Source organism: Sphaeramia orbicularis, chromosome 15 (genome assembly GCF_902148855.1).
Source record: "Sphaeramia orbicularis chromosome 15, fSphaOr1.1, whole genome shotgun sequence".
Taxonomy (NCBI): Eukaryota; Metazoa; Chordata; class Actinopteri; order Kurtiformes; family Apogonidae; genus Sphaeramia; species Sphaeramia orbicularis.
The window spans coordinates 27,678,804-27,699,619 of NC_043971.1; the positions used below are offsets into that span (position 1 = coordinate 27,678,804).

At 36.5% G+C, this 20,816-nt stretch overlaps 1 protein-coding gene across 3 annotated transcripts in view; it reads left to right on the plus strand.

The window, feature by feature from the left end:
- The window catches only part of LOC115433745 (potassium voltage-gated channel subfamily H member 1-like), a 47,458-nt gene that overhangs the window by 10,446 nt on the left and 16,196 nt on the right, over window positions 1–20,816 (plus strand). For 2 of the 3 annotated variants that reach the window (XM_030155211.1, XM_030155212.1), the window contains 6 exons: window positions 1,039–1,157; window positions 3,420–3,812; window positions 10,618–10,775; window positions 12,406–12,677; window positions 16,664–16,863; window positions 18,638–18,890. In XM_030155211.1, coding sequence (XP_030011071.1) covers window positions 1,039–1,157; window positions 3,420–3,812; window positions 10,618–10,775; window positions 12,406–12,677; window positions 16,664–16,863; window positions 18,638–18,890 — 1,395 coding nt within the window. Of the gene's footprint in view, window positions 1–1,038; window positions 1,158–3,419; window positions 3,813–9,325; window positions 9,353–10,617; window positions 10,776–12,405; window positions 12,678–16,663; window positions 16,864–18,637; window positions 18,891–20,816 lie in introns of all 3 variants that reach the window. The other variant, XM_030155210.1, reaches the window with a different exon arrangement.

The window sequence follows — 20,816 nt, forward strand, 5'->3', positions numbered from 1 at the left end:
TAAATGTCAGAACATCCTGACTGTGTCAAACTCTGCACAAACATCATTTTGCACACTCGCTCTCAGAGATTACAGGGAAGGAAGATGGAGAGAAGTTGTTTTTGAGTGGTGGGGGACTTTAATATTTCATACAGAGATGATCAGATGATAGCGGTTGAGTCATTTTGTAACATTTTATCTCCAGCGATCATCATCCGACCCTGAGTATTGTGCATCTGCTCTGGCAAGTATGCATTTGGTCAGGCACTCAACACTAAAAATTATTCACTGGTCTGTATGTAACTGTTAAAGACAGCCAAAATAGAGCATGAATTAGTTTAAGAGAGCGAACACAAACAAACAGTGGTGACAAAAACAGAATGGGAATAAATCATGATATTATAGTTTATAAGTTGGCATCAACAGGTGAAGGCCATTTCACTAATGATCTGTTTTATAGTTTACTGGTTTTATACAACAACAGAATAATAGTAATTTAACACAACAGAAACAGGTACATTGTAGTTCGAGTGACAGCCACATAAATTACACAAAAACTAAGTATACAGTCACGGAAAAAATTATCAGACCATCAAAAGTCATCAAAAACAATGGTTATGCAATCAAGTACTAACTCCTGTGTGTATCATGTGACTAAAACAGACAGAAAATAAAACACGGAATGCCTAAAAGCACTGTTCTTGGCAGTACAATGCCATAGACATTGACGCAAGAACTTAAGTGATTTTGGTTATTATCAAGAAAACATGGAAAATGGATAGATATCAACTCTTAAGTTAAACTCTTATGAGCTATTTTTGTAGTTATCAATATATTTTTCTAAACAAATGTACCTTTAGTTGTACCAGGCATTAAAATGAACAAGAAATTAAAGAAAACAAGGGTGGTCTGATCATTTTTTCTGCAACTGTATCATAATCAAGTCAATAAAATAAAGGCACAGAGCCACAAAAAAGTGGCTGATACATATGATGCTAGCAGCTGTGTGGTTTTCTTGCAAATTTTGTGATGCTACATGTGTTTTCTTACCATCCTCAGGCTGGGGGAAGTTTGCTCGACTGACTCGAGCTCTCACCAGCAGTAGAGGCGTGTTACAACAGCTGCAGCCCACAGTTCACAAAGGAGAAAATGTCCACAAGCACTCCCGCTTAGCTGAGGTACGGACCTGCGAATTTACTCCAGATTTTACTTAGTATGCTTCCCCACTTTGTATTGCGTTGTCTGCCACAGATATTTTATTCAAATTTAAATGCGCAGTATGTAATTATTGCTGCAAGGGGTCTCAATCAAAACAATAACAACAGATTGTTTGATGATGTCGTGAATCGCTGTGGGACCATGGGAGTTGTTGTTTTCAACACAGTTGCTGATGAAAAACCACCTAATGTGAATTAGGCAGATACAGTATGTAGAGATGAGTACCATGTTACCATAGATATTTTTATTACGTTAATTTATGTCATTTAATTCTAATGAAATAATAGCAAGTAATGCCAAACATTAACTCTTTGAGACCCAAACAGCCAGTGGTGACCAAAAACATCTGCTGATCTAAAATGTTTAATACCTGTTGATCCATTAATCCTATCAATCCATGTAAATAATTGGTGTAAAATGCAGTTTTTCCTCCTTTCATGGTCATCAGATATAATCCATTTGGACGTTCAGAGGCTCCGTAGTGAACATGGAAACACCATCATCTTCTACAACATTGATTCACCAGTAAAACCCATGGAGTTTGATATATGACAGTGGATGGACACACTTGTTTTTATGTTCAGTTAATGATATTTTTGCTGGAAAAGTCCCTTTTTTCCCAGTTTTCTCTGATTTTGATACAATAACCCTCAACTTTAATTTGAGCTTTTATGAACATCTACATGATCAGTTAATTAAATTTAGGAAAATACAGGATTTTCACTGAGAAAACACAAAATTCAGAGGATAATATTAGAATAAATGTTGATAAGTCATTTAAGAAAGGTGAAATATAGAGAAAAATTATTGGGGAGCTGCCACAAAAGTAAGACTAAGTCTTTATGGGTTACTGTTAATAGCAGAGATGTTGACAACATTGACAAATAGACCAAATAAAAGGGCCCATTCCCTATTTCTCAGAGGTCATCGTAGTCTATAAGCTAGGCCTGCTTGTTTTGAGATTAATAATTAATGCAGAAATGTTTTAAGATGCTGATGTGGAAAAACTGAATCAGGGGCATAGTCAGATGACTCCTCAGATTTTGATGAAATGAAGTAATGTATGCTAGTGCAGACAACATACAAATGTCTAGTCATTCAAAGACACAGTAAGTCTTATATCTTGTGTGACAAGCACCTCCCACTGTCCTACATACAAACCAACCTTCAATAAATCAATCAAGTTGCGACAAAGTACAAATTTATGCTTAAACACAAACTGCAGCCTTCTACGTACACACTCAGACATGGATCTGGTTGCGGCTTCTGGCCTTGAACCAAAGCATCCTCTAACTATCTCTCCACTGGTTTTCACCGCCTTAGGTCATGATAGCCATGAGAATGATAAGATGGTGAGGAAGGAGAAGTGAAGCATATAAAACATGGAAAAAAACTCTATAAAGTGAATTATTACCCACAACTGGCAGTGGTGCAAAACTGGTTGTTGCACAAATTGAAACATACACTGATATACATGAGTCTCCCTGAAACACTGGCCATTTCTTACAACACACCATAGGGAAACTATGAAGAGAGGATTTTATTACAACATAACCAACTTATCTCAGTTATAAGGGGTGACTGCATTTGTTTTGCATAGTTGTGATAATCATTTCTTTTCAAATGCACAAATACAACTGAATGAATGTAACAGAAATGTCACATTTCCACCAAATGATTGGTGGAAATGATTGATTTGATGTGCGCTCTTTTAATGATGATCCTCATTTTTCATCTCTTCACAAAGTGTTAAATGTCTGTTGGTACCTGTCACTGGTACTTTTCTTTTATATTTCAGTAATAGCTTTTTATGTCTAAGCTGTCTCTTATAGACATAAATGTGGTTATTGTTTAGCCTTTAATAAATGGTTGTTTTTCTTCTCTGGCGTATAATCACATGACTGTTAGTCTTATGCTATACTAGAGGCATAACATGAAGTGAAACAGACAATTATATGATTAACTGTGATTAGCTGTTGGACAATTAATCATCAGTTAAAGTTTCATTTTCATGACAGCCAAACTGACAGATGTTATAAACAGGTTATGTGGCTGATTAGAATGGACACAAGCATAAAGTTCAGATCAAAAATAAATGCGGTCACTTCATAACAATCCCCCTGACGAGGACAAATGTCTAATCCTGGAGTTAAAGTACCTTTGGTCTCCTGCTGAATGTATATATCATTTTACCTGTTTTCCCTGTTCTCTCTTTTCCACAGGTTCTGCAGCTCGGCTCTGATATTCTACCTCAATACAAGCAGGAGACCCCCAAAACCCCTCCTCACATCATCCTGCACTACTGCCTCTTCAAGACCACCTGGGACTGGGTCATCCTCATCCTCACCTTCTACACGGCCATCATGGTGCCCTACAACGTCTCCTTCAAGACGAAGCAGAACAACGTCACGTGGCTGGTGGTGGACAGCATCGTGGACGTCATATTCTTGGTGGACATCGTTTTGAATTTCCACACCACATTCGTAGGACCCGCGGGCGAGGTCATCTCGGACCCCAAACTGATTCGAATGAATTACTTGAAGACCTGGTTTGTTATCGATTTACTCTCCTGTCTGCCATATGATGTCATCAACGCCTTCGAAAATGTGGATGAGGTGAGTATGGGTGAAGGTTTAAGGCTGATTATTCATGATAGCATTTTATTACTATAAGAAAGTTAACCATGTACTTGATACTTTATACAGAATTTAGTCATGATTCTAAGTGGGATTAATGAAATGCTTTTCATCTCATTCATGTAACTATTTATAAGATTATTTTGTAGAATATTTTTGTTGGATAAAAAGCATCAACTTCAGATTACAAACACTTCATGAGCAAAAACTGTAAAAAACAGTTTGGCTGTATTCATTATTTTTGAGTGCTGTCAGAATCGGATCAAAAGAACAAAAACATCACCTATAGTAAGTTGTAGTATTTATTCTTCCATTAAAATTGATGTGTGAGGGAAGGCAGCAAACGTGAGCAGATCAAAACAACTATAAAAACGGAGAGACATTATTTTAAAGAGTTCCATTAGCCTGCACAGAATCATGATGGATATTGCTCTGGAGTGATTTCCATTATGAGGCCCCAATGCTGAAAATCAGACTTACACAAGATGAAGGATCACATATGGAAGAGGTAAAAATCAGAATTGATAGGATCAGACTCCATGTGATTTCTGCTGTTCACACTGTGATGAAAGAACAGATATGAGTGGTGGAAATTCAGATTTAGACACATCATTACATCACAATTTATATATCAATATAAATAAAAAATTTATAAATTTTATGCAGCAGCCTACAATTGGAAAATGGTTAAATCTGGTGGAATACAGTAACGATGTCAAATATCACTATTTTGCTTCAAAATTAAATGTTGACGTAAGAGAATGTGTGGTTACATACTGTAATGGCAGTGAGATGAAAAAATCTGGTTTTAATGGAAGTCGATGAGGCATTTTTGACTAGGAAGGTGCCCAAAGGAAGTATCTGACTCTATATAAAAAATAATAATGGATTGGATTTTATATAGTGCTTCTCTAGACACCCAAAGCGCTTTACATTATTGATCCATTATTCATTCACTCTCACATTCCCCCTCTGGTGGTGAAAAAAATACAAATGCAATCAAGTCCATTTTGTTGTTAATCTTTGACACATGCAAGAGTCTAATCACCACCGATGCCCCATCCCCCTACTATGAATTATATGGAAAATGATACATTTTTTATGGGGTATTTTTGTAATAAATAATTAATTAAACTAGGATTTAAAGGGTTAAAATGCTGAAAGTGATTGAATGTTTGATAGCGTTGAGCGAGTTTGAAGTTGTTTAAGAGATTTATGAAAAAAAGCCCAAAAAAATATTGACATGTCATGATGCAATAGCAGTTTTTTTGGGTTTTGTTGCATGCACATTTTTGCCACAAAGGTGTCCAGAAGGTAGTAAATTTGAGGAGGGCACAAGAGTTAAAATACTTTTTATACGTTTGTAGTTGATTCTCCGTCTGCTTTGTTCACTGAAGCTGAATCATGTTTAAATATACAGACAACACAGATAATAAAATGTTTGGTGGATTTCCATCCACTCCATCAATCACTGATGTACACCCAATTCAGTTCACTGTTGTTGTTTTGTGTAGCGACAGACAGTGGGGAAAATAAGTCTGAATATGCAGCATAATGATATGCTTGTTTGTGAATTTATAAATGTTCAAGCATAATGAGGGGTGTTTGCTGGAGAGCTATCACAGGATCTTGAGATAATTGGCACATTTTAATTGGGGAAGGAGAGTTACATTATTAAACTGACACATTGTGCTGTGTCACTGATGGCTTAAAGTCATCAACACCTCATGAAAGCTGGGAAAAGGAAAAACTGTGGCTGGTTATTTTCAGGAAATCACTGGACTTGTCACTGATAAATTACTGTGACTGCAGTGTTTATGGTAACAGTGTCCCTCTCTCTGGCCATTAATTCTTCCATTTGTCCACAGCTGAAATGACTAGTCCATTAACTGACTGGTTGATTTCACAATTGATCTGCACCTATTTTGACAATTAATGTATATTTTGGAGCATTTTAGGGGGGGGCTTTTTATGCTTTTATATGATAGTGGAAAGTGATTCAGGGAATGTGAGGAAATAGAGAAGAGGAAAGCCATGCTGCTAATGACTGGGAATCAAACCACAGACTTGGCACCCATGAGGTATGCACCCTAACCACTTGGCTATGTGGTCAGTACTATTAATCTATAATTTAAAGGTGGACTCTGTGACTCTTATCCAAAAGCGTTTTGTCAAATTCAGTGAATATCTCATCATGAAAATGAAAAAAAGGATCAGCTCAGTCTATACAACACAGTTTCATTCTGCAGTAAGCACACTGGGCTCCAATAAATTAGCAATAGGATGTGTTAGTGCTCTTGCACAGAGCATGGGGAGTTAAGCGTCTGAAGGAGCACTGAAGCAAGGGATGTTTGGCTTGAGCTCAAATAGTCTTTCTCAGGAATTGCTAACTCCACTTTTAAGCCTTTTTCAAGAGTGCAGTTAATGGTTCTCCAGTCTGTTGTTACTACAAGATTTTGTTTGTGGAGAAGTAATTTCTTCAGCAGTGATTTTGGGGGCTCAGTAGCACAATATGTGGTATTAGTGCAGATGATAAATTCTAAGGTATTAATAACTGGGTAATCTCATGATGTTAGAATGTGATTGATTTTATTTTGTCATATGATCTGCTTTCAGAGAGATTGTACAGATCATGAGATTAAAAAATACCAGTTCAAACATTTCTACTCAGCTGACATTTGATGTAAAGGATCACCAGTACAGGTTATGAGGTTAATAAGTTTGTTTTAGTTTATTAATAGTGATACTTAAGTATCTGAAAATGCAGAGTTCCTTGTAAAAAAAAAAAAAAAAAGTCATAGCTCACAGCCTAAACCAGAAAAAGTAGAGTGAAACTTCTAGTTAGTTGCAGCTTTTCCTACATTTTAAAGGAGATGAAAAAAATGTGACTCAGATAGTGGATTGTGATTCTGCCTCCAAAGATCTTACAGCCAGGTCATCCACATCTAAGTGTAACAGTGTAAATTGTCTTACTGTTATTTTGAAGCTAATTTTTGAAAATATTTTTTATATTTTTACATATTAATTTTTACACAAATTAAGGAATTTTAACATGGTGTTGCTTTGTTGTAGTCAGAAGGTGTCAAAGTTACAGTAGAGAGATGATCTGAACACTGTCAGCAGCAGAAAAACACTTACATACAAACTTCTGCAGGTTGAAGTGAACAAACTGACAGAATAGTATGATGATATAAACAATCACTTAGAAGATTAAAATACACCCAGGAGCCCACTCTGACATCCCATAATACAACCCTCTGTATTCACACTAATACTCACCCAATTTAACATGAATATTAGTGGCATTGGAAAGTTTTGACAGCACAGTTATGACACATTATATAGGATTGGTCTGAAAAGCAGGTCAGATGACAAATCAAGATAACATTTGTGTAGGAGTCAGTGCTGGTTGTGGAGCCTCATGGCAAACACAACAACTGTGACCATAGCAGGTTGTCGCGGTTGTGTGCAGTCCTCTGTGGTTTCCATGTCAATAATGCGGTACTACAATGTTGCAGTCAGTGCAGTTACCCAAATGTAGACATATGCTTGTTTTTACAGATATATTTGGTTATTTCTGGTGTTTTATAGTCCAAATATCTAGAAATAACACTCAGTATAATAGTCTATCTGCCAAGGTGTTGTTCAGCCCTATGGCAGTGGGGATGAGGGACCTCCTGTACTGTTAAGTCCTGCAGCAGAGTGAGGTGAGCCGTCCACTGCAGCATCACTGTAATGAATAATTAAAAGAATGATTGGTTGCTGTCCTACTTTAGTGTAAAAAATGTCAAAATGTGTCCATCAGAATTTAACAAGTAGTTTCTGTTGAAAGGAGGCAAAAATCTCCTTGTGAAATTGCAACTAATACAGATTTTTATCCTAAAAATGACTTAGTATTTGCCAAATATTTTTTCTGCCACTGTATTTGGTGATCACTCCTGGGTTCATCTCAAGGCCATAGAAATATTTCATGTGTCCACGAACTATCAGATGATACTGTAATACAACCGAAATACTGTTACTATCTGTAAGTTTATCAAATAATTGTATCTACGCCCATTTTCTTATTCTTTTGCAACCAGAGCAGATCTTTTTTTTTTTTTACACATACACACATGCCGCAACACACTCACACAAATACTGTACATTGATTAAATGGAGCCTCTGGGTCTTGCACTTGCCGGTTTTCATTATATCAATGCATCATTGTGCCTGTGTGTGTATGTGTGTCTGCGTGTGCTTAAATATGTCATGCCTCTTGATGTGTGTGTGTATGTGTGTGTGTGTGTGTGTGTGTGTTATTGCATCTTGTGTAAAATGCTGTGATAGCATTTATCAGCCCAGTGTGTCACACAGTGAGCAGTGTACTGTATGTTGGCTCTCAGGGGCTGTCTGGTACGACGTACTATAAAATGCTGTGGTAATGTTTAAAAGAGGCCTGTTTGTGGGCGCTGAAGCATATTTGCTGCCCCAGCATTTTGCTCCTTTCTAGTCTTTCAATGCTTCAGCATCCTAAACGCTGACGGGTTCAAGTATCTGGGGCAAAAGCAGTCAGAGGTCAGCAGATGGAAAAAACAACGACCTTTTGAGATTTCAAAGATAACACTGATGTTATTTGATTTTATCTTAACATTTCCCATCATCTCCCCACTATCAGCTTCTAATATAAAACATGCACTATAATTAAAATCCATTATCAGTTGAGAGGATCTTACATTAAAACTCATCGTTATATTGTTTTTTCCTTTCTATTAAATGCTGCTTCATACTTTCCAGTAGTGCATTTTCACTCTGAGAAGGATGGACATTGGCCGTGGCTGCAAACACACATCACAGCTGTAACCGTCCACTCACAGGATCGCCTCGTGTATCTCCGTAACAACCCACTGACACCAATTTGCTTCAGATAGCTTTGAAGCAATGCGCCGCAACAGTAAATGTGAGCAAGTAAACAATTGCCTGAGTTATTAAACCGCTGCTGAAACATCTCGTTGCCGTTGCTGCTGCAGACCTTAATGACTGACATGAATAACTTTGATGCCTGTTTTCCCCTACAGGTTTCCAAATGGGGAAGGAGAGATCATTAATGTGAAGTGGCTGTCAAAGTTATTCTTGGCTATTAGCTCTATGTACCACCTTGAAAAACTAATAGTCAATGTGTCATTTCAGTTTCTGATGACTGAGAACCCAATGACGACAGAAAAAAAAATACCGTCTCAGAATTGCAAGTGAAAAACGATGCTTTCAATGCATGCTTATTCATACTGCACATGCTTTATTAACACAGACACTGTGTTTTATGTTTGTTTGATTTAAATCATTTCTTTGAGTGTTGATTTTCTCCTGTGTTTATTCATCGCTCACCAATGATCAGGTGTCTTCTCTCTTACTTGTGCTTCATTTTTGTTTTCTTCTTTTTCATCCCTCCGTTCTTTTTGCATGGCCCCTTCCTCTTCTGCCTGTGTTCATGCATGGGACGAATTGATGGGAAGAATTGGAACCACCGAGCTGTCACTCAAGTAGGCTTCAGTTTGATCCGAATATGATGATGTGTTTTTACTTGCACACTTACACACCTAATAAACATGTTTCACAAACTTGTCTCTTGATGAAACTGTCGTCACATTTTCTGCAGCACTTACTTGCCAGGAATAACTTGTTAAAAGTATGCAAGAAGACGCCATCAATTTTTTTTTTTTTCTTTTTCACTTTTACTCAAATTTGACACATTCTTAACATCTTAAACTTAATTTTTTTTTAATTGCATCTGTCAACAAATGCACAATTATTTTCTGTGCAAGAAAATGTCAATTCAAAACTTTCCTACTATGGAGAGGATGCATTAGAGTTACTGTTCCTCGGTCTGTCTTTATTTATTTACTCTTTGTTTACCAGTTATATTACATTAATGAAGCCGGCTAACTGACTGAGGTAACTCCTTTATTTTAAGACAAATCTGCCTTGGTCTCTTCAGTTATAAACTTTTGTCCTAACTCATGTTTGCAGAGTTTGCAGCAGAACTCAACAGCACGATTGCACTGGTAATTGAATTGTGTCGAGAGCTCAGGTCTGTAAAGTGATTTTAGAGGAGCTGAGGTGTCTGGCAGGCAGCTAGATCGGATCAAGTGACAGCGAGCACTGCAGTTGTACTCACATTGCAGACCACAGCACATTAGCAAAATCAATATACCCTCCCAAACACACACACACACACACAACTGAAAAGATGTTGTCTCTTAGAAAGTGTAAAGCAGACTGACGCAATTTCCATCCCTTTAAATCACAGAATGGGTGTCTCAGTATAACATTTCAGCTGAGTTGACATTTACTTCTTGGTTATGTAACCACTAGAAACAGTAAAATAACATTGGAGTGAACAGGGGATGCTCATAAAATTAACACAAGGTACACTAACATTTTTAGTCTGTCTCATCTTATTTTTTGCTACATTTCATTTACATCTGTTAACTGCTTCATAGTACCACCTTTATGCATATTCATTAATGTATGCTGATACACATTTAAATAAACTAGTCTGGTTAAAATCTAACTCTGGTTACTTGTGCCAACAGGTTATTTATTTAATTTATAAGTTACATAAAAGATTCACTTAATTTGTGGACATTGGAGTCCCCTTTATTTGACAGTTTTCATTGTTTCTAACAGTGGCAAATATAAAGATATATTTTTTAAATGGTGGTGTAAATTTAGGATTCAGAGTAAATTTATACATATATTTTGTATGACAGCATTTTTTTCTCTTTTTGTTTGATTAATATTTTAGGGGATCAGCAGTCTGTTCAGTTCTCTGAAGGTGGTCCGACTTCTCCGTTTGGGTCGGGTTGCCCGTAAACTGGACCACTACATTGAATATGGGGCGGCGGTGCTGGTCCTCCTGGTGTGTGTTTTTGGGCTGGCTGCCCATTGGCTGGCCTGCATTTGGTATGTTCTTGTTATTTTAAAACAAATGAGCATGTATTTTACATTGAGTGGACCGTCCTCAACTAACACGTAATTATATCCTGTTTTACTCTCTGATCATGATTATCAATTAACAGCACTGCCAGTTATTATAATGAGTTGCTTAATTAAGCTCATTAATGCATTAATTAGAGGCTAATTTTTTGTCAACATTCTTGTTTTCACACATTCAGACTGTATGTTCTTTGTACCTTAAAGCAAGGAAGAGTTATCATAGTTTCAAGAGAATTAGTTTTTCTCATTGATATGCAAATTTATGGAGCACAGGCCTCCGAAGTCTAATCAGATCATCTACTCTGCAGGAGGCAAGTGTGGTGGAAACATTAAGTTTCCATCATGTTTTGTGCTTGATTCATTATGTTTATGAGAGCGTGTGGTATACACAGATAGATAGACATACATACCATTATGACTGTTTAAAGTCCTACAGGGAACAAAGGATTATTTCCTTGTTGTTACATTTTTATATTATATTGTAATTAGAAATTATAACTTTTTTACAGTTAATTTTCCATGTATGCTTTGAGAATAAACTGGAAAAAAATCCCATTCTGTTCTGTTATTATACTAGTGTTTCAGTTACACAACACAAACAGAACATTTGTATTTGAACGCCATTACATAAACATAAAAAAGTAGGAGCAACAATGGCAATATTGTCTCCCCAAAATGATCAAATAAATTTACAACATTGTTTTTTTTTTTTATCTTGACAAAAAGCTTTTGTCTGCTCTTTGAGGTTCTGACCATTCTGTATTTGTGATTGCATGACAGAGGGTATGATTTTATTTATGATATAACCTAAACACGTCTTGAGACAGTTGCAGCAGCATCTCTTATGTCATCTATATAACATAAAGTTAAAAAAAGTTTAACCGATCAATACATTAAAGCAGGCTTTACCACTAAAGCTGGTTCTTATTAAGAAGAAAAAATAGGTTAAACTAACATTCACAGGTAAATGTCAACATTTAAGACAGAAGTTAAAATCACACACTCAACCACTGATATTACATTAGACTAAATTAGTATTATCAGCTTTTTTCCAGCCAATTCCGGATATTATTTCCATAGAAAACAAAACAAGGAATACACTATTTAACTTTAATATTAATATTAATATAAATATTATTTCAAAGCTTAAAGAAGTTTCATGTCCTGTGGTAGAACTACACTGCTGTGACTTCCTGTTGAATATTGAATGGATGATGTGGCCCAATTTTCTAGAAATCAAAAGTATTTTTATTTAATGTCTACCTAGCTTATGTATGCAGTTGATAAAAAAGAAGATAGAGGATACACATAGGAGTTCCAATATGTGCAGACAGAGGATGAGTCAGTTTTGAACATGGATTTGCAGTAGTTTTACAGTATTTTATTAAAAGTTCCCGTTGGTGGGAGTATAGAAACTAAAAGCAGTTTTTCTAACTTAAGTAAAATGACAAGGACTTTGTAGCTACTCGTATTGAGTTTGGTGTTTTCCTGAGAACTATTACACAACCACACAATGTCAGTATTGAATTTTAAAGCCAAAACTCTATTTAGTAAATGTAGTGATGAGTGTTGTATTTCTACCTGTCCACACTTACAGGTACAGCATCGGTGACTATGAAGTTATCGATGAGGAAACCAACATTGTGCGCACAGATAGCTGGCTCTACATACTGGCTGAGACTGTGGGTACTCCATACCGCTTCAACGCCAGTGGCTCTGGGAAGTGGGAGGGCGGCCCCAACAAGGACTCGGTCTACATCACGTCTTTGTACTTCACCATGACCAGCCTAACGAGTATCGGCTTCGGGAACATCGCCCCGACGACAGATGGGGAGAAAATCTTTGCTGTGGCTATGATGATGATTGGATGTGAGTGGAGGCGTTACATCTTCAGTCTAATGTAGAGAATACATGAAACAGGAGAAGTTCAAATAAGCTCTTTAAAGCCACAGTCCACTGAGACAGATGAACAAAATCAATTATGCATACTGCTATAGCTACTCAGAAAATATAACTTTACAGATGATTAGCTGAGTAAGATTATAACTCCTCTGGAGCCTAGATTATGCTTCTCATTTTGACTATAATTTAATGAAATAACTATTGATCATATTTTCTATTTAATTCATCAAAGAGTTTCCCACTACACATCACTCCTTATTAAAATAGCATTGTTATGGTCAAATATTAGCCTTTTTGCCTGAATCCTGACTCAGCTTCTCTAAATTAATCATAGGTTATAAAATACATCCACCTTTTATAAAAAGAAAAGGATCAATGGATTTAATATTAATCTAAAAGAACAAAACAAATGCTGAAACCAGAGAATTGTGTGGCATCCTGGCAACCCAAAAGAAGACTCATGGTAGTTATGCAAACCCCCCCCCCCCCCCTTTTTTTTTTTTTTTTTAACAATACAACTTGCTTTTATGTTTGTGTTCTGGATTGATGAAGTTCAACAATCAAACCCCACTAATATCAGTTACATGCACAACACACTAGACATGCTCTACCTCTATAATGAACTGTTAAATAATGGCACAAAAACAACAAGACCAGTTTTCCTTTAAGTAAGAATGTTATAAAACCTGACCTCACTAAATTATCAGATGATCAAAACTACTAAGGATGAGGCAGATTTTCACAGCATGTCCTTATTTCCACATCTCCATATGAAACATTTATGATGTATCTCTGCTTATGTGGCTTCTAATACAGTGTACAGTGCTGTGCCATTATGTGTGACTGTACGTGCAAAGCAACAGCTCAGAGCAATAACACTGCCAGATCAGTTCAGCGCAGCACACCCGCCGATCTCTCTGAAATCACTCCTCACCTACGTTGTACTTTTCTTAGCCACAGTCTCAATCCTGTAACGAGTAGATGATTGTCCCCTACCACGCACTATTTGTACCTTTTGGCTGTTCTGTTTCTGAATGCACTCTCAGGGGAAATGGCAAGACTCATCTGGATCTAAGAGTTGTCTTTTTCTAAATGTTTCATTGTGTGATACAGATCATCTTAAAATGTGAATATCTAAACATCAGACAGCCCCTGGAGGTTTCTGTTGTAGATGCAATCTACTGTAGTCCACGGCTGTTCTCTATGAAAAATGAATGCCCTGATACTGTGCTATTTTTACCATCAGCACTGGATCGTGCTGCCAGTAGAAGATCACAGTGTGACGAGGGTTTGTGCGGAGGGTGGCATGGGGAAGAAGGGGGGCTGTACATATGTCCTGTTGCTATAGCAACTGTTGTCCTGGGGCTTGAGTTTCTGACAACTGTCTTTTAACTACCTTGAAACAAACCAGCTGTTGGATGCCGAGCAACGCTACGATGAAGTTCAGTACGTCAGCAAGTGAGGAGCGATGTGCAGGAGCGACTACAGTAGATGAAGCTCTGCTCTACGGGGACAGATACAGTGTCTTTTGTTGCAGCAATTTCTGCTTATTAGGGAAGGATGCACTCAGGCTTGAGGTTGTTGTCATCCCAAAACTCTGACAACCTCAAACGCAGGTTTTCTTTCCTCAAGCAGATTAACCCTCTTGAGCTACAGACACATGAATACTGTACGACAAAAATCATAGAAATTAATTTCCTTTTCAAAGCATGACAAATATTTCTAAAATCTAGGCCATGTAAAACAATTGCTTTGAAAATAGGGCTGGATGATGTGTCCAAAATTGTCATCATAAAACTGTTCTAATCATTAGACACTGATGGTATCATAACTAGGATGGTTTTGTCCTGATTTTAAAAACAATAAGGTTTATTGTTGTTTTAAACCCTTCTTCATGGTGAGAACTGAGAAACACTATCCAACTATTTTTATAATTATAGAGACAGCAAATCAAATTCATATTATATATTTATATTAGAATAAAATATTTAAGGATGAAATATTTATTTTGTGTGTTTCAGTGGATAATAAAAAAAACCCCATAAAGATAAAAGAAAAATATAGACCACAATGCTGATAATTATCACAAAGAGAAATTATATTCTTTTAAAACCAGCAATAATAAATCTTTATTCAACATAAAATATGAAGACTGAAATTGAGTAAAACAACAAAACATTTCTTTTCATTACTAATGTGAACCAAACATGTAAATGATCATAATGCATTCACTTACTATCAGCCCTACACATACATATTATTTTGTGGCGTATAAAAGTGTCGTGGACTGCAACAACTGATAAAAGTGCTGAATCAGAGGATGAGGGTGAAAGTGGTGGTCATCAAACCAGCTGTTGGATGCTATTGATGAAGTTCAGTATGTCAGCAAGTGAGGAGTGATGTGCAGGAGCGTCTACGGTAGATGAAGCTCTGCTCTATGGGGACAGATACAGTTTCCTTTGTTACAGCATTTTGTGCTTATTAGAAAAGGGAGCACTCAGGCTTGAGGTTGTCATCCTAAAACTTTGACAACTTCAAACGCACATTCTTTTTCCCTCAAGCCGATTAAATCTCTCAAGCTGTTATCTCACCGATTTTATGAACATATGCTCCAAACACGCATCCGTTGTTTTGTAGGTTATAAAAGACTGTAGTATACCGCAGCGCTTGATAACACTGTTGAACCAGTGAGTGGTGGTGATGAAAGGATGAAAGTTGTGGTTATCCTCGCCCTTGAGGAGTTTTGAGTGCATTTTTAATTAGTATTATTCCCTGTGCAGTTTTTCAACACTTTGATTGTGCACCATAAAATAAACAAACACACAAGCGCACACAAACACACGCACAGGTTACTGTCATCATCTGAGGATAATTGAAATGTGTGGCTGGCATGTTTCCTCTCCGTCCCTTCTAGCAGGGCTAATTAGGGCTCTACTGCCAGGAGAACACTGCACACAGAGCAGACATCTGATGGCTTTGATCCACACACACCAGCTGTTGCACCAGTTCATCCACACAGACATCCCACAGATCCACCTTTTCTTATCTGTTTTTTTATTTCTTACATGACAAGATGAGTGAAAGACACAATCTTATTGGGTAGGATGTAACAATGTGGGTATGGATGGGTACACACACATTTAACAACAAGCTGTAATTATGGTTTTTCCCTTTTGGCAAGAGGTTTATTCATCATATTTGGAGGTAATGATGAGTAGGAATTGTTAATTTCCCACATGATTGACTAAAGCAGTCACTAATAAAACAATATTAACACTTAAGGCACATTTGGTTTGACACCTAATTATGATTATATATAATAAGTACCAGCGGTAGTTAGGATGTTTTATGTCCTTTTACACCAATACTTGATGATTCACTGTTTTCATCGTCAATTTGAAATAACATCACAGCTTTTCTAATAGAGAAATATTATGTTAATCAACATTCTGTTGACAATATGTGCAATTTTCTTGCTTGTTAAAAATGTATAAGGCTTTTTTGTATTTATTTTAGCCTGTCCCTCTGAAGCCTACACATACTGTAGTTGTCAATTCATTCATTCTGTCACCACTTAATCCTCTGTGAGGTCAGGGGGGATGGAGCCGATGTAGCTGTCAGTAATGCTGTTTTTTTTTGGTGTTGTTGGAGGCACCCACACATTGATAATGTATTATATAATGTGTAAGGTGTCATTTGAGTTATGTGTATTTATAGAAATAGGGTAGGAACAGGTAAATTTGTACATTTATACCTGTTTTTGTCCCACTCTCTTTTAGACATGTATTGTTATGGTCAGGGATATTTATTCATATATAAATATTGGGAATTTTTATCTATACGCTCTAGTTCATTCATGTTATATACTAATTTAACTTAACATGACATAATATAACTTGATTTGAATCTTGAATTTATCAAACTTATTCTTCATTTTCTGCGTCTTTCTCCAGCGCTCCTTTATGCCACTATCTTTGGTAACGTGACCACAATTTTCCAGCAGATGTACGCCAACACAAACCGTTACCACGAGATGCTAAACAGCGTCCGGGATTTCCTCAAGCTCTACCAGGTGCCCAAAGGTTTGAGTGAAAGGGTCATGGACTACATCGCATCGACCTGGTCCATGTCACGGGGCATAGACACAGAAAAGGTACCAGAGTTATATGATGTCTGGTAAAATGCTCAGTGTCTGTACTTTTAATCCTTACAGTTTTGTTTTGTTTTGCTTTTTTTTACTGAAATGTCAAAATGTTTAGCAATTTCAAATTATTTATTGAGCCCTGTTTAGGCATTAAGCTTGTACTCTATGTACCGTATCATTTCTTTGTCTGGCTACAGGCCACACTAAAGGGTCTAAAAATGGCACATAATCCCTTTCTGCTTGACATTCATCTTCAAAGAGATTTGTTTTAAAGGCAAAGTCCTGTGACGGCCTGGCATCCTGTTGATTAGGTGTACCTGAACATGCTGCCTCTCAATGACACTGAGGACCAGTGTGTAGCAGCTTCAGCAACAATGAATTCACCTCAAATCTGAATTTATGATGGATGTATTCAGAAGTAGATCCATAAAGTCTCCAAAACTACAGAAAAAGAGATTTAAAGATATAATATTTCACATTTCCTCAGAAAAATGCACAAAATGATTACATACTGTATGTTTTATACATGTTTTTTTTTTTGTTTTTTTTTACTTTTGTACTAAATGATGTACACAAATGTAATTAAATTACATCAAATGGTCAATTCACAGCAATCTGTTAATAGCTGCATCAGTTCCTAACATTACTTGTGGCTTCTTTATTAAAGAAAATAATATGATGTGAATCTTCACTAAGAATCAAGTGTGAATACAACCTGATGACTTGAAAACATGATTTCTGGCTGGGTCGTGTCTGATCGATCATGTCAGATTTACTTATTGTTTCTATTGAGAGCAGTTAGAACAAGTGGTGCCAGGCACAACAAACCCCGCCCCTCGCACGTATTGTATATTATTTCGGCATCGATCCAGCTGATGTCATCATGTCTATGCATGTGCTGATGTCAGAATATCAAATGCCTCTACATATGTGCCAAGTTTGAAGTAAATTGAAACAAAATTGATGTTTTTATAGACATTTGAAATTTCGCCCATTATAAGTAAATGAAAAAATAAATAAATAAAAATTCATAAAAAATTGAAACTTTGACTTACTTTTCCCAAAATGTAATAACATCTTTTCTGGGTCAGTGGTAATCTATAAACCCAATTTGGTATGAATTTAACCAATAGTGTTGCTGTTAGAATGTTAACAAACAAACAATCAAATGGAACCAAAAACAATACCCCTTGCCTCCCCTTCAGGGGGTGGGGTAATAACATGCTTAACTCAGTATGTGTTATTTGTGATGTGGAAATACTTAAAACACTATGTTCTTCAGAATATGGCTGCGATTTGTGCTAAATGCAAACTTTGCCACGGATTTCCATCAAAGTAAAGGACAAAGTGAAAGTGTATCAGCAATAATATTTAACATTTTCCCAGATTTTTTGACAACTTTGTACATGTTTTTTAATTATAAATGAGTTAATCACTTGATATGGTTGTTATGGTAGGATTTAACATAAGCCTAGTTTTCCAGATTTATTGATCAGTTACTTTGAGTTTGACATTCACTAATTTATATATTTATGTAGTTTGGTCTTGGAGAAGGAGAGGAAAAAGGCTTAACCTGACAAAACCAGTCAACTATTGGCTGTATACTGATCCAAAATGTTATTGCTGCACTGACATTTAAAAATGCACTGTCAGTTGACCTCTATTTAATTATTAATACAGCAGATTTAAAGCAGTTTTTTGGGCCCTGTAGCAATAGCATTCTGTTCTTGTATACTCCAGTCATTATTGTTGAAATATTTTTTCTTTTTTCTTTTTTTTTCAGGTGTTACAGATTTGTCCTAAGGATATGAGAGCAGATATATGCGTTCATCTCAACCGTAAAGTTTTCAAAGAGCACCCGGCTTTCCGACTGGCCAGCGATGGCTGCCTCAGAGCTCTGGCCATGGAGTTTCAGACCATCCACTGTGCGCCTGGAGACCTGATCTACCACGCAGGGGAAAGCGTGGACAGCCTCTGCTTTGTGGTGTCTGGATCGCTGGAGGTTATTCAAGATGATGAGGTGGTGGCTATTTTAGGTGAGATGAGCAATATTTTTAAAAAATGTTATGAAATATCAGTGTCTGCATTTATTTAGTCACATGTTCCTTGTTTGACATAATCGTCTCTGTGTACGTCAATGGACCTTTTCTAATGTAAGGTTCTAGGTTTACTCTAGTCAAGTTCTTTACTGTTTCGACTTTCCATTAGACTGGTGATATTTTTCTTTTTATTTTTGGTTATTACCTCTGAAGCAGCCAGTCACCTACTAATTGGTGTTCAGTATCCCAGTGTTGTCTCATCATCTAAACTCTATTTCCACTCTTCTTAAAGATTTCAAGATTTAGAACTATTTCTGTGGTGGCCTCCAAATGAGTTTGTCTTTACTTTTAACATTTCCAAAGTGATTTATCACCATTTATTATAATATTATTGTGTGCATTTTTTTTTCATTTTTCAGTGAAAAACTCATTTTCCTATATTTAATTCACTGATCATGAAGATAATCATTAACAATTCAAAGATTATTTTGTCAAAACAGAGAAAACTCAAGAAATAGTGACTTTTTCAGCAAATATCATCAACTGATTATAAAAACAACTATCTACAACTACTGTCATTTGTCGAACAACATGGGTTTTACTGGTGAATTCACTACAGAGCCTCTGAACGTCCAAAAAAACACACATCTTATTCTGCTGAGAAGCTGAGGAATTGCCTTTTACCTGGATTATTCATTCATTCATTCATTCATTCAAGCTTTATTAAAGACACAAAACTTGGTCCATAAGATAAGATAAAACAAAAAAAAGAGAGGAAAAAAACTTGTTCTATTGATAGAACAAGTGAATCAAAAGTTATTTAACATTATAGATCATTCAGTGCGTTTGGCCTTTGAGGGCATTAGTCTCCTTGTGGCAAACATCCACAAACTGGAATAACATCTTTTACATATTATCTGTTGTTCCTGTGTATTGTGTTAGGACGGCGTCACTCCAGTTTCAGTTCCAGTTAGTGTGATGACCAGTTGTATTGAAAGAATATTATATCCGCAAAGGAACCAAAGTACCTGATATGAGTTGAGCTGGTGCCTTGCGGTGGAAAAGCTCCATTTGTCTGACCTGAAAGAGATTGTTGTGCTGAGCTACTTTAGTGAAACCAGGACTAATTAACATCTTTTCACTAAGCTGTAATCAGCACTCTGAAATAATTAAAACAGAATTAAACACAATTTACAAAGAATTAAATGAATCACCTGTGTTTATTTCATGAGAGGCAGTTTAACCCCTACTGTCAAAGGACCTGTCACAAATCTTTTTCAGAATATAACTTTAAAGACCTTTTCTGACACAAAAAGTTGTTGTTAGGTTTTTAAAAATAAATTGTGAGTGTGTTGATGCTTTTGACCCTCCTTTTGAAAGATGTGTCAACACCAAAATGCTGGCAGTGATGACAGTAAATATGCTTTTTAGTGAAAGTGGCCTCCAGCACTGATCCAGTACGAGTTACTTATAGTCTTAGCTTTTTTCTGTTTTTCTGTACAAGCAGCATTTTACAAGCTTTTTATCCGACTGCACTGGAAGCTGAGCTGTTTGGGTCCCATTGTCAGCTGCATCACGAAGTCGGGATTTGAATAAGAATTTCTTTGTTGCAGATACATGATCTCTCATAACATTTTAAATAGAGTCTTGTCGTTAAAATGCAATGAAAAGCGGAAATCCTGTACAGATCTGCTTATGTTTTAAGGCTGTGAGCTTATTTTATGGGCTTCTACACATAAATATGACTACATCAGCACATCCAGTGTCAGTTTAGGCAAAATGATGATGAATCTGACTGAAATCTAACCTTTGCCAAATGTGCTTTAAAACCTTATTGATTTTATTTCCCCGCCCCCTGAAGGGGAGGCAAGGCGTATTGTTTTTGGTTTGGTTTGTTTGTTTCTTTGTTTGTTAACACTCTAA